General features: G+C 39.6%; 1 protein-coding gene across 1 annotated transcript; it reads right to left on the bottom strand.

The window, feature by feature from the left end:
- Window positions 1-10,234: 10,234 nt before the first annotated feature.
- Window positions 10,235-14,163, bottom strand: C10H15orf48 (chromosome 10 C15orf48 homolog). The gene is made up of 4 exons (XM_069025679.1): window positions 14,041-14,163; window positions 13,622-13,710; window positions 12,805-12,865; window positions 10,235-12,161 (listed from the first exon to the last, which is right to left on the bottom strand). The coding sequence occupies exons 1-4, from the start codon at window positions 14,080-14,082 to the stop codon at window positions 12,093-12,095; spliced, it is 261 nt and encodes an 86-aa protein (XP_068881780.1). The 5' UTR covers window positions 14,083-14,163; the 3' UTR covers window positions 10,235-12,092.
- Window positions 14,164-15,410: the final 1,247 nt, after the last annotated feature.

Below are 15,410 nucleotides of genomic sequence, written 5' to 3'. Positions count from 1 at the left end.
TTGTATTTGCAGTTTTTTAATAATTTACTATACATTTGTTTAATTGAAAAAAAAGGTGTGTTGCTTTATTGTGGGTTTTATCAAATCAATTATTAAACTTCACATTGTCTTATAAAATATTTATTTGTATTTCTCTCTCTCATCATCTTCGAATTGTTACAGCAATCTGATTCTTAGGGCAGCTGTGTTTTGAAATGTCTGAACACACAACTTTAACTCAGTTTGCAGATGCTACACATAGAATTAAGTCTCTGTCTTTAGTCAGAACAATTTAACACTTGTGATTTCACACGCAGCAATTGCACTTTAGAAAATATAAGCTGACAAAGTATGGTGAAGGATCACCATAAAGCAACTGGCAAAACATTCCTGAAACCCTACATACACCCTTGAGGGGCCCTTGTTACCCAGATCTGTAGACTGGAAGTTCAGAGAAAAGGCAACAGAAGATGAAATGAGAATAAAGAAGAAAAGAATCAGTAAATTTTTATAGATACTTCAAGATAATTTTCAGTTTCAGCTTAGAGAAAAGGGGCATTATTATAAATAAGGTCTTGTGTCTTTCCAAACCAGATTATTTCACGTGGCTAAGATAGTTTACACACTCATACAGTATTCTTTTCCTTCTAACAAATCCTCTGCTTGAAATGAAAATGCCTATACTTGACAGGACTTCTTTCTCAGCAAAAGACTTGAAAGATCTGAGCAGGTTTCCACAACTAGTATCCCTGGTTTCCAGAGCTGTGCTGGAATGCTCTTGCTGACTGAACAGATGAAATCCCGAGAAAATTCTGCCACTTCTGAAAGTCCACACTGGGAGAAGGTTTTTCCTTTCTAAATCTGTGATTGTCACCCATCCTTTTCTGAAGCACAGATACAGTTTTGATGACAACCTACTCATATGAGTCAATAAAACATTTTCATATGAGTAGACTGCAAACCCCCACATCCCACTCTTTCTGAAGTGTTCTTATCCTAAGACGAAAATTATCAGAAACATATTTTGTTTCTGAATGTTTTCCTTGCTCAATTATGTGTTTTGGTCTTTGTTTTTAATTGTGTTGCCATTTTGTCTTTTCAATACCAGCAGCATTTCTTTCTTCACCAGCAGAATTACCATTTAAAATATCATACTTGAATCTGGTCTTCAATTATCTTACTACTGTATGTATCTGCTACTTCTTGCAGAATCACTCCCAAGTGGCAGAATGACTCAGAAAAGCAGTAGGCTGGCATTTAAAAGTAATTTTCTGACACAGAACCAAAAAACCCAAAAGACACCCATCAAGTAATGAGTGGCAAGAATTTTGTTCAGGTATTTTGGTGGGATCTCATGAGGACACTGCACTGCACAGGGCAGGGCTGTTAAAGCATCATTTCTCTCTACAAATAACTACAAGAGTGTAATAAACAAAGATGGGTAGTTGGGTAAAAGACATGGTACATACTGCAGCAGCTTCCTAGTGCAATAAACTAATCCACTGCCAGAGCACAAGTTCCCTTGGGATCTCAAGCATAGGGGACAATCCCCTGGAATTATCCAGCTCATTTCCCTCTCTCCATCCAAACTGGCATTGCCGGGGTCTTTTTTCTTGCTGGTTGCTCCAAGCACATTCAGTTTTTGCAGGAGTTAGCACAGCAGTGGCATGTTTCACCAGCTCTTTGCATTGTGCTACTGCTCTCAGCTTCCCTCTCTGTTTTCTTGCCATATTCTGTCCTCTCCACAGGCTTGCCCTTGCCTGGTCATTTCCTCTTTGATTGATAGATTTAAAAAAAAGCCTTCAGCCACCAAAGTTGCTAATTCATAGGAAAGACCTGATCTAAAAGCCTCTATATTCCCTTTCTACCATAAAAAAAAAAATGTCCTCCACATTCTCCACCCTTAATTCCCTTTCCAGTTTCACCCCATCCTCCCCTCTGTAACAAATCGTGCTGGGCACTGGCAGTCTCTGTGCTCTGGAGCTTGCAAATCCTGCTCTGTTCTACTCTTCTTATTCCATTTTCCACAGCTGAATGCCCTAGGAAGGACCCTACATGCTCCTTCATTCTCTGAAATACCTGACACAACTTTGGAAACTACTAGAATAAATATGGATCCTTTCCATTTACTGCTCTTCAGACTCCACAGCAATCTGCTCTTCAAACATGTGTAGCTGCCTTCTATGTGTACAGCTGTAAAATTATGATATCCTCATAATTATATTTGGTCTTTTGAGTATTTTTTCTCTTTTATCTCTGCTTTCCTTTTCTCCATTGTTTTTTCTCAGTATCACACAGTTTGAAAGCGACCAGTACTAAATATGCAGTACAAAATAACTGCTTTTATTACAGCTGTGAAGATTTACACCTTTTATGGCATCAATTTGTGTAGGGGAAAAAAGCCATTTCATAAGTTAAAGTATAATTTCATCCTTAAGATGACTGCTCCATGATTGCCTTATTATTATAGATGGTAAAAAGATAAGTTGTTTCTCCAGGACCATTATCAGCAGTACATAGGGTACGTGAAACCAGTCAGTGCTGTCTGTCCAGAGTGTGTTTTGCATTGTTTTACATAATAAACTAAGTACTGATGCACACAGGGATTTTTAGTTCAGCTGATGAATAAATAAAAGGACCCAGATGGCAAGCAGACTAAAAATTTGCTTTTATCACAGGTGCATTAAGAGCATCCAAGTCCCTGCAATCTTCCTATTTCTTTTTCCCAAAGCACACACAAAGAAATTATTTAATAAACCCCTAAATAAACTGATGAAATGTGAACTAGTAAAACCAGTTACCTTAGTCTAATATCTGGCCTTTTAAATTCAAAACAGAATTTTTGAGAAAAACACCGTAAACAAACATTTTCATAGTTGAGATGATGATCCACAGTTCAATGTAGCATACAAATATTCTGCCTTTTTTTTTACTGATTTCTCGTTTCCAAGCCCCCTGTGAGAACAAGCCTGACACACCTGTACAGACAAGGACTCCCCTCACCTGGGAGCCTTCCAGGCCGTTCCCGACTTCTCCAGACGATGGCGCCCCGTTCCCAGCGTTAACAAACAGCTGCGCGCTGCGGAGAGCCATGGGGACTTGCCGCGGGCAAGGGAATGTATTTTGGTACACATTCTAGAAATGTCTTATTAGTAAGTAAAGAAACAACAAAAACACTCCAAAACACCCCCAACCTAAAATACGCCCCCACCAAACCTTCTTATTTTTTTCCTGAAAATAGCAGAGAGGATTTAACGTTATCGTGGATGCAATAAGGAAAAGCACATACCTAGCACAGGTTGGCTAATCTATTACCGGGAAGGAGTTTAGATACTTCTTGAAGGCATATACGGGTAAATACCATAGAATACATATTCCAGTGCCTTCCTCCAGTTAGAAACAGCTAATAAAAAAATCATATGAGTAAAAATTAGTTGAGGCTACAGATATCTGAAATGTAATTAGAACAGATTAAATGCAAACAAGGTAAGTTATCAAGCAAGCCCTTTGTTTCTATGAAAATAAGTATTCCTTCTTTGGGGTGCTGAATTCATGTTTCCAAGACAACAGATGCTGCCATCTGAAGCATTGCTGACTCTGCTTTGTTTGTGAAGAATCAGAGGACACTTTCAATCAAAAACATAAACTGAGGGAAAAAAATTTTGTTTTAAACTAAGCAGGTACAATTATAAATGTCAAATATTGTTATGTTTACACACTGCAATTGCTAGTACAGTGGTGGTTTTGGATTTAGTTGAACACACTTCAGAGAGAGAAAATTCAGATGACAGGGGCTGATGAACTCAGAACCACAACTTCCTTCCAGTAAAGTCTTCTTTCATTTCTTCAAGCTATTAAGCAATTCTGTATTTTCTAAGCTTTTGCAGAAGACACACCTTAAACTGGAATCAGAAATTACCCAACCAGTTACACACTGGTTTCTTTCTTTCTATTTGCTTTAAATAGAACCTAGATGGACTCAATGAGGATGGTTTTCAAGCAACCTAGCTTCCTCAACTTGCCACAGGGTGAAGTTCAAGTCATATAACAGAAAATTCAAAGGAAAGTAACTCTCTGCTTATCAAAAGTTAAAGGTTCATGGGTAGTTAGCTGTAAATGTAGTAAATGAAGATATGTTTTAGATACGCTCACTTGTGAAAAGCTATGCAGGATATCTCGTTACGTTAACTCTATTAATAAAGTGTCTTTGTAAAGCAGCAATGAAAGCAGAATATTTTTCTTCCACAGACTTATTACACTTGAGATTCTCTGAGAAGAGGATCAAGAGAAGAGGTAATTCCTAATTTTAGCAGTCAGAGCTAGAAGGAAGCTGCTCATGGAGTAATAACAAAATTAAATCTCAACAATTAGCCCACCACCTGCTATGGCTAACTAGAGGTATTCATACTGCAGGGTTGTTTGCTTGGATTTTTTTTTAAATTTATTTATTTTTTAAGAGTTCATATCTTGTTTATGATACAAGGTGTGTTCATGTACAAAAAAAGGAAGGAGGGGAGAAAACATAAAGCCAGATCATGTGGGTTCTGCAGATAGCAACTGGGAAACATTAGACTCCATTACACTACCATGCAACCAAGTATGACTCATGCTGTATCTGTGGTGGTCCAACACCAATTTCCTTTACAGCCTGCAGCATTAATTGATCTGTTGTGCAGTTCAACTAAGACATCTGATGGTTTTACAGTCATTTTTCTCTTAAACAAGGTATGTTTTACCTGTCTAGCTTATACCACAAACTTTCATTACTGCATGAAAAAAAAACTGGAGTGTTGCCCCCATCTCCCTTCTTTGTTGGGTTGTCATACTTTATGTTTAGTGAAGAAGAAAAAAGCTCAGTAAGTAAAGAACTTATCTTAGTTTTTGCTTGTTTAAAACTGATTACACTTTTCTTCAACAAATGTATTGCAGCTACAGCAATACCCCTGTGCTGTACTATTCCTTAAGGAATGCATGTTACACCTGTGGCACTACCAGCCACACAACTGTGAGGGTTTCTAGAAGCAGATAGGAAGGCTCTTTTTTGGTTCTTTATTGAGGGAATCCATCTATGACTTTGATGGTAATTTTTGTTTACCGTAGAGGGTGTACACTTATGCCCTTTACACCTACGGAGAAGTGACACTCTCAGCAGTATATGCTCAAACACAAACTTCCTTGTAACAGCCTGTTTTGTGTAGTGTGAAAGCTTCCTCTTTGAACTAATACAAGTACAGGAGCGTGAGCAGAGACATGCCCAGTTCTTAAATGTTTTAACTTAAGAGAATTTTCAAAAAACAGGTACTAGTACATAAACACAACCACTACAATTTTTACTGTATTAATTCCATGCCTCCCTGAAATCGGTATAAAAACATTCACCTGACTTCAAACTAATGTTTTTTCATCTACTTTGTACAACATGCTATTGTAACACTGGAAATATGACCACAAGTTTGGCAATGACCAGAACTGCAAATCATTATGACTAGGATTGTGCTGCGGATTTCTGCTTTTTTGAGTGAAGTGGATGCTGCAGTCTTGAAGACAAATTAATTTTTTCTGACGATAACATGTTTCATTCAAAGCATTTCCCAAGAAGAAAACTGAACAAGTAATGGCAGCAGAATGCTAACATATTTAATAATGCTAACAGCACAGGCAGCATAGTGCTAAGAGTCTTCAAAAATATTTAGGCTTTACTGAATTTTAGAAGAAGTCACCTCAGAAGGCAAAGATGCATCATTAAATGAAACCGTTTTAACAGCTTCAATAAAACCCCACCTTTCCATTTGTTTCAATGCAGTGAATCTGTGATTTATCAGCAGTGAATGACTTTGCTTTTCTTTGGCAAACTGATAAGATTTTTCTGTTACTATCAGGGATCAGGACTTTTTGCATTTACTTCCTTGTTTGTGCAGCAGCAGCATCAGATAAAGGATGGTGTTTATTAGTTACCTGCCTACTGAAAATACATTTAATTCAATTAAGGAAGTGACACCCAAAAGGAGATCAAGAATGTGGTAGTTTTGCAAAGCTTGAACAAATTTATTTATATGCAGGAAGTTTTTCAGACTTGTGTGGCTTTCTGACCTCTCAGCTAATACAGAACCTTGCAACAAAAAATTCACATAGGATACAACACTGAAACAGGAAGGGAAAGAACTCCAGTTTTCACTAACACTGTGCTGTTGACAATCTCTGTTATAATCTAGTGGGGAGGTAAGTGTTCCTCATTTACACCTCACACCATGCACCAGTACTTTCTGAAGATAAAATACAGTTCTGTGCAAAAGGCTGATGCAGCCCTCGAGCCCACAGTCCACCTCTGGAGCACCAGAACAGACTGGTCTCATGCCAAATACTGTACAAATTAGTAAAATGATAGAAAATGGCTTGAAAAGCAAAGACTTCTACAGAACTGTAACCGTGAAGTGGGATGCAGGCAGCTCTACCTCGTGACTGCATGCTTTCATGATTTAGGCAATGCTGACAGGATTGCTACAGAGCTCTGGTCCCCACAGTCTATTTTTGGTGCTGTATCCTAATGACTTAGCCTCCACAGTCTGTAGATCCTCAGTTTACCATCCTCTGGTAACAGCAATGTCTGTGCAGAATTCCCATGCCCTTCAGCAGGGAATTCAGATTATAAAATCAACGGCTGTGATAAAAGTTCCAAGTCCAAGAGCTATCATCTCCTTCCCCCCCTTCAGCAACACTTGGGGTCAGCCAAGTCAGCAAATCTGCCTGAGTGAGCGCTAAGGGAGTTTGAACTTACAGAAACTATGTCTTCTAATTACTCAGAAAATACACAAATGAAAAAAAGCAGTTTCTGCCTGGACTGGCACTATCAGTCTGCCACGCCACAGGAATCACGATGATTTACAGTGCTTAGGATTAAAAAACTGCCAGACCACTTCAAGTTTGGAGTTACACAACATGAACAAATTATTTTACCATTTACCTGCAAAGAAACAACCAGATGAACAGAATTTCAGTTACAGAACAGCCCTTACTCACAACAAAAGATATCTAGATAGAAGTGGGTGAGCAAGAACCTCCTATAATATTATTAGCAGATATGGCCTTTATTTTTCTGCAGCAGCATAATTTAGAGAGAGCTTTCAGTGGAATGGACCCTACATACCAACATAGTGTTAATTTGTCAACAAATTAAAAGAAAAACTGCAAATGTTTTTATGTGAGTCTATTGAAAGATAATGCATGCTTATATCTATGGCCCAAATTTGTGCTTCATTTTTTTAAAAAACAGACAATTTTAAAGTACTTTTGTTACTTATGCATATAATGAAAATATAGAGATTTCTTCTTGAAATGTTTACAGTCTACGTTCCTTATTGTTATTAGTAAGGCTCCTCTTTTTTTCCCCCATGATGCATTTATTACAATCCATCAGCATAAATAAAGCAAAGCAGAAGAGGAAAGAGGGAGAAGGAAAGCAAACATTACAAGCAGGGCCTTCTCTGCTTAATTTCTTAGTTTAAACTACCAGCCTAACTACATTTTGATCTACTCATTAGACATGTAAGTTTCTAGAACACAGTGCAGGTACACCAATAAACAGTAGTAATAGTAGAAATAAATTAGACCAAGAAAAATCTAAGTTTTTCTGATGTGTTTGTTTTGATGGGTGAGACAGAAAGAGATTTGGCAAGAAGAAAATACGTGCCAACAAGTGAAAAAAGAAATGAGTCTCAATAGACAATAGGGAGGAGGATGTGAGTGGCAGCAAGCAAGTCATACCAGAGTCTAGAAATATTCTGTATCAAATATTTCAAGTTGAAGTGATTTTTCTACTGCTTGACAGCCAGTAAAAGTGGAAGCACATCTGTCTGCATTTTAACAGATGTTCACAAGTACTTTTTAAACCTATGGAAAGGTCACAAAAGTGACTTGCTTTATCTTAAAAATGTTGCATGATGAAGTCTAAATTATTTATTCAGACCTTTTAGGGAACATTACACACTGTCAAATCTTGGCCATGAGCAGCAGAAATGGTACTGCCAGCCAGGACAGGAGCACACCTGCCAGCCCAGCACCCCAGCCCTGGCTGTCACTGCTGCTGCTGCACAGCCCAGCCTGTTCATGGGGCTCCACACACAGAGCCACCAGCCAGGACAGCCCGGACACCTCCAGGGATTCCGGACACAGCCTGTGCAGTGTCACAATCCCTGAATGGAGGCCACGGAGCCGGCCTGATGCACCAGGCCAAACCCTGGAAGTCTTAAACAACGTGAAAACCAACACCAAACCAAACCCTTTTTCATGCCCCCACTGCTAAGAGACGAGGGTTTATTTAAATTAATTTGGTAACCTGGCAGTGAAGGCCAGTACTGGCCTGTATCCTGAGAGCCAGACAGATGGTCTCTTGGGCTCCCAACCAGGGCCCTGCCACCCCCACTGTTACACCTTGTTCACATGGCCCTCAGTCCACACAGGCATTGTGGTGATGCTGCAGGACAGCTCTCACTTTAGGGTGAAATTTGTCCCAGGCCCTGGGCACCCCATGCTGTGAGGGGCCCTCACACGTCCTGCGTGAGCCCCAAAGAAGGGCAGCACCTCTCCAGTAATTTCTCTGGTCAGAATGTATGCACAACAAAATTACCTGAAAGGAAAAGATAATGAAACCAAATCCCTTGTTCATCTGGGCAAGGTCCAGCATAAATAGGGTTGGTACAGCCGTGGTGAGGGTGTGTGATCTTTGGTCAGGGCGAGGTGCACAGGCGAACGTGCTTTGGACGCGGTGTCAGCTCACGGCTTTGCAGGTGCCATTACTGTGATGGCTACTTCCCGATGGAGAGAGCTTTGGGCAAACAAGCTGCCTGCTCCTGGTTCACATCAGCACCTGAAGGGCAACACTCACCATGTCCAACCACAGTGCCCGAGGCTGGGCCAGCAGTATTGCTTTTATTTCTATTTCAGTTATACTTTTTAGGGGATTTCATTGTCTGTGTGCTCCCGTATGGCAGGGATGTCTGGACAGCAAAGGCTTCAGACAGCAAATGAAAACTGTGCCATGTTTGTTTAATCTGAAAGCTTTTTTGGGAAGTGTCCAACACCAAATATTGGCTGGATTCAGTGAATCACTCCCATTACTCGTTTGTTTTCCACAGTTAGTCCTAGGTTCAACCACCCTCTGTACTGAGGCAGACAACTGCAGGATGAACCATTTCCTTCAACAGTTGCATCAGGCCCCTCTGTAAGTTACTATTTTTGCAGAAAGCTTGCACATCAGTGAAATAACCAGAGAGTTCAGAACTACACTAATAGCACCTTGTGGCAGAGAAAGGCAGGGGGTCAGAAGGAGAAATGCTGATACCGGGGCTATCACATGCAAAGAAACCAAAAAACTCAACACAGCTCTCTGATAACCACACCACCACAAGACCTGCAGTTTTAAGGCCTTGAAGCACTACTGTAATACCCAAACTAGAAATTCATTGCATGTACACTGCAAAAAGCAACCTTCTAGTCTTCTGTTCTTCCAGAAAGCTATTTACAAATAGACTACTTAGAAAAAGTTAGAAAAGCATGGCCATAGCTTCTAATGATGCATTTCTAATAGTGATTATAACTACTAAAACACATTTCTAATGGCTTCTAACCTATATTTAAACTCTAACAAGCCAGCGAGCATTTTTATTAAACTTTGTAGGTAATATGAAATTCAGAAGTGATATAGTTCCATGGAAACATACTAATTAGAATGAGCAAAGATAGTCATTGTTAACAAAAAAAAAAGCCAAAACCAACCAAAAAGCCCAACCAAAACCAAGAACAGAGTGGAGTAGGAGACAAATGGAGAGAAACAAGAAAGTTTTTGAATTGTTTCAATAGCCTCTAAATTGTTCATGGAATAAAAACTCATGGGTTTGCATAGCACAGATCAGGGAAGTCTTACTGTTCTCATAAACATCAGCTCATAAAATTCAGTCAATTGAATCTTTACTGTTTGTGGAACAAGGAAATAATGTGTATATTGTTTTATAGATTTATATTGAGAAGCTGAGCAGGGAGATGCAGTAATTGCCCTTGGTGTACTCAACTTTTAATAAAAAATCCTCCTCTCTGCAGGAGACAGATGCACTGTCTGTGATGACACAGAGGTGACACAAACCCCCAAGAACTTTACCAATATTCATAATCTTCTTGAATTGCAGAAAAATATTTTGATTTCTTATATTTTGTGAAAATCTATATTAAAAAAATCTATATTAATAAAGAAAAACAGAACAGCTAACAAAGCAAAACAGTTTATTACCACAGCTGTTATGCTTCAGGACAGGATAAGAGAAACAACAACCTGTGACTGATAGCAGTCACACTGCTTACTGTGCTACTGGAAACATCACTAAAATGCGGCTAAAAACAAAAATTAACTAAAAATTACTTACACTTATTCCTCAATGTTGACAGATACTTAGGTCACAGTATCTGCAGACCAAACAATTGACTTACTGAAGAACAAACTCATTCAATTAATGCATCAACTCAGAGCACAGCACTTTGTTTTAGGTACAGTCCAGCAGAAATATGGGAATACAGAGAAATATTTTAAAATATTTTCTGTTTTAAAATCCTTAAAACTTGTATTCCTCAGAGCACTGTATTTTTGTGGTTCTATGCCATCCAATCTTCTTGGAATGTCATTCCTTAAAATGAAAGCTAAGGACTTATTCTGAAGACTAGTAGTTCCTCTCACTCTAAAACATAAATGCTGAGTCATCCTTACTTGATAAACAAATATTTATGCAACATTTAAACTATTTTTTTTCCTCAGTGGAAGAAAACATAAAGCTTCTGAAGCCAAACTACCTGGGAATTCAGGAGACAGCTTTTCTAACTGAAGCTTGCCTTTGCTGCAGCAGAATAACCTAAAGCACTTGACTATTACTCATTTAAGGGGACTTTTCCCAATTAGTAGTTGTTTCACTTTTGCTTTCTTCCTCACAGAAAGTAATATGAATTCTGAACATCCATCGTAAAGGAAACTGTGGAATAGATTGGGAAACTGCTCAGAAGAGGGCACATCCAGAAAATATCTACAAAAGGACTCTTCTGCCATTGGATGCATTTATTATCTCATTAATTTACTGGGAGTCTGCCTATTACATTCTTTCCCTGGCCAATCCACAAGCAACACACAGAAGCTTAAAGAGGAACTGTCTCTTCATAGAATCATTTCTAATTTCAATCTGTTAGTTTTTATTTGATAAAGGAGATATTCCTAACAGCATGTAAAAATCTTTAAACTGAAAAAAAATATTGCTAACTGTGCAGTACGTTGGAGCTCACACTCGAACAACCTTGCACAAAAAGAAAAAATTAACACTATGTAATTTTGGATAACGCAAGTTTTCTAATTCTAGTAACTTTGAAAAAAATTAATAATGAGCAATATTTAAATACAACAAAGATAACCTTATTTTCATTTCCCTTCTAGCCATGCTTAACTCTTAGGTTTTTAGGTTCTAAATCTGCAGTCTCAAATCCACCCTTAAATAACCTCTTGGACTCCTCAGTGGGTAAGTTTCAGCATTTGAAGCAGAACATTAGTTTTGACTTAAACTGTCACCACATCTAATACAGACAAAGAATGCAAGGGTACTTTATGAACACATATGCTGCCATACAAAGACATCCTCTGGCTATGACTTTGCTCTCTATATAGCATTGAAACACCAGGAATCCCAATTTAGAAAGGCTTTTGGGAAAATTACATGAAATGTATAAATTTAGAATTTATTTTACGAAAAATTAATAAAATGAGAAAACAAATGTATTTTGAAACAAACCCTGAAATTCTACAAAAATTGTGAAGGCTTTTTCAATCCATAACTACCATCTGAATATTCAACAATTTACATCAAATGCCTATTAAAAATTAATATTTTGAGTCAGATTTTTGGACTAGTTGGATGCTGTATGCCAGCTTCTAAAGCAACATGAAACTCCCCATCCAGAGTCCAAAAAAATGTAGGGAGACCCTAAAAATGTAGCAGAAGCATTTCCGCACACTGATTTCAGTAGTCAAGTTTGTGCAGAAGTGATTCCACTAGATTCATAGGGGACCTTTTTGAGGCAACAGAAACTTCTCACTTCGTAAGCTTTTTGACCTTTTCCAGCTCTTCTATAGGTTGCCACTTCTGATTGATTGTTACCAGCTGGAAGAAATGGAAAATATGAAAGTTAGCAAAATCCCAGTAAGCATTTACTCCACTCCCACATCCCCCCATATCATACATCATCTTATTGATGAAGAAGTTCTAGTGGTTTTACATTTTCCTTTCAGAAATGTGCAACTGATAAGATAATAACTTGTTGAACAAAATCACTTGGATATTAATTAAGTAATAATGCAAATTTTATTTTTCCTTATCCTAGCTGCTCTATTAAATTAAGGTATTTTTCCTTCAGGCTGCAGTACTCAAACATTCTTACTCAATTCTGTAATTCAGGAACAAGGTAAGGGTAAACAGCACTTCCTCTATGCTCCAAATTTCCACTGTTACCAATGGAATTGAGTAAATGGATGTCTGGGGTGGGAATAGACATAGGACAGCAACCAGAAGTTCAGCATAAATTCAAGATCAGACCTACAGTGTAACAGCTGAATCCTATCAGTAGGTAATACAGTGAAGACATGAAGTAATGAATTAAGCATTTGTTTCTACTTTTAACTAGATATACATCGGCTTTACACTTGTTTCCTCGTTCATATTTTCCTACTTCTTAGACATTTAAAAGAAGTGATTCATTATGTTGGAAATTTATGCTATTTATACATATATTATACATAAAAATTACCTTCTGAGGCTTGGCAGGATCAATAGTCTCCCATGGTTCTGGGCTGCCAATCTTGTGAATGCTTTAAAAGAAGATAAACCAGGTATTATATTTTAAGGTGTGTCCTTGCATATATTTTCATATGAGCAGCCTATTGTCAATAGAGCTATTCACTTAAGCAAGGAGTTCCCTAAAACACAAGTTCACGGGTTTGGGTACTCTGTTTTAAAATCTGGGTAGGAATCAGCGTGGCTTGCTTTATTTGCAGTTTCCAAAGCACCAAGCAAGCCAGCACTGTTCACATATCATGAGGGAAGCAAGCTAAAAAATCAAAACTGAATAAAGACACAAAGTAAGGGGACTTTTACCCTGACAGTTAAAATGCCTATTCCAATCACTTTAAAATAAATAAATAAACTCCCCAAAGCCTGAAGAGTACAGGATTTGGCTCCAGTTATTAGCCAAGCCATTGGAATACTATCTTAATACTATCAAATGCCGTTCTTTATATACAACCCAATAGCCTGGCTGCAAAATATGTGCATCTCATCTACCTATGTGATTATATGAAATTCTTGATTAGAACATTTAAAACTTCTAATACCTAAATCAAAGAAAAAATATAATTATTAAATCAAAAGTTAGGAAATAACTTGGACTACACTCCAAATTAATTAATTTCTTCACTATTTACAATCTGCAGATACTTCAGTCCTTACCAATACTCTGGAACATGCACCTGGCTTATTTGTTTTTATGGTGTAAAACATGATGGTCAAATACTCGGTTGAATAAAAAAAAGGTTAGGGTAAGCTCTAAGCAGTAAGTTTTTGCTTACATGACATCAGATTTGCGGAATAGGGAATGGACACAAAAAGAGAACGCCCCAATTGCTGCGAAGGAAATTATTCCAGCCAGGGGAATGAGCTGAAAGATAAAATAGAGTAAAGAGCTGAACTTATGTCCTGGCTACTGACCCACGAGCAGGGGGAGCAAGGGTTACACAGAACTAAGGAGGGGGTTACCTGTTCATGTACATTACCTCTATATTACTCTTTACAGCACCTCACTTTTAATACATGAATTTCACTTTTACCTCTATATTACCCTTCTCCACACCTCACTTTTAATACATGAACCTTACACGGGTCCCATTTCCTCGGGAAATCAAGTGGCAGCCACCTTGCAGCTGCCTGAGCCCTCCGCATCCCTCCCCGCAGGCGGGTACCACAATCCCGACCCCTCGGGCAAACTTACTTCTTTTTTGGTTTTAAGCGTGTGCAAGATGCCCCTGTTCATCCTGGCGGCGGCTGCGGACCGGCACAAGCGCCTGCCGTCAGCGCTCCCCGAGTGCACCGGCGGCTGCGGGCGGTGCCGGTGCCGGGCCCGCCCCGCGCTCCTCGAGCCTCACGGCGCTGAGGGGCACGGCACAGAGCGCCCCCCAGCGGCCGGTGTGGAGCGGCGCCCCCGGCCCGGCAGCGCCCCCGCGCGGGCCGCAGGCGGCACAGGGAGCGGCCCGTGCCCTTCCCGCCGCCGAGCCCTCTCTCTCCGTGACTGCCGACTCAAACCTGCCTTCTCCATTTCTCCTTTGTCTTGTCTTTCCCCTTCTTAAAACAGCTGCCCAAACAGGGTATCTAGGCAAACGCCCAGGTGAGGACAGAGCCTGCCTGTTCCAGAGCTCGCAGAGGTGTCTACAGTGACCAAAAGAGCAGCCCAGTGTCACCACGTCCCCTTGTGCTGCAGCAGCAGCTCAACCCAGGCCCAGGTTCCCATCACTTTATTGTGTACCACAGCTCCTATCACTTCCCAATATCCCTGAGAAAAACTCCTACCACTGGCAGGCTGGAGGTGACAGCAGGCGACTCCTGTCCATCTGTTTCTCTCTTAGCCACAGAAAAGCAGTGAGAGGAAGGAGAGGCCGCCTTCACTGCATGTGCTGCTCGCTCCCTGCAGCAAGGAACAGACAGGACAGGGCACAGTGAGCTCTGCTGGTTCTTCTAGGGAGCAAGTGTGGAAGTTAAGCAGCAGCATCTTTGAGGGCAAAGGAGCTGGCAGCATTTTACTGTAACAACTTTCAGGTCCAGCAATTCAAATGCAAGCTCTCAAACACTGGAAAGCAAAACAGAGTTTTCATACTTCTTATCAGCACTGCTGCTGAGAAACCTTTGCGTATTTGGGAAGTTCACGAGCACTGACTATTTGCTGCCACCAAAAAAGTGACAGGACGGTCCTTTCTATAAAATGGTGATGAAAGCCACCAAGCTGTAGGGCAGTTGTTTCTATCTGAACCCTTTTCTAGGTTACAATGGCTTCTACTACTGCCTTTTGCCCTCCTCAGTCACCAGCTGCCTTGAACTTCTTTTTGTGATCCATCTCACTATAAACCACACTCAGTGCAGTCCCTAGTGTGCCTGTGAAGAGAAAGAAATATTTGCCAATGGGCTTATAACTTCTGAACCCCAGGTAAAATAAGAAACTATCTTTGACAGTCGTGTACTTTGTTCACAAGCATTTTCACTGGGAAAAGATAACAAAAAATAATAAAAACCTTCCTACTCTTTTAAGTTAAAATGCACACTTACATACATGTAATACCAATTCCCTTAGATCTGGGTATTTTAGAAGGT

This window comes from Aphelocoma coerulescens, chromosome 10, assembly GCF_041296385.1.
Source record: "Aphelocoma coerulescens isolate FSJ_1873_10779 chromosome 10, UR_Acoe_1.0, whole genome shotgun sequence".
Taxonomy (NCBI): Eukaryota; Metazoa; Chordata; class Aves; order Passeriformes; family Corvidae; genus Aphelocoma; species Aphelocoma coerulescens.
The sequence above is the reverse complement of the archived record's forward strand: the minus strand, read 5'-3'. Positions and strand labels throughout refer to the sequence as shown.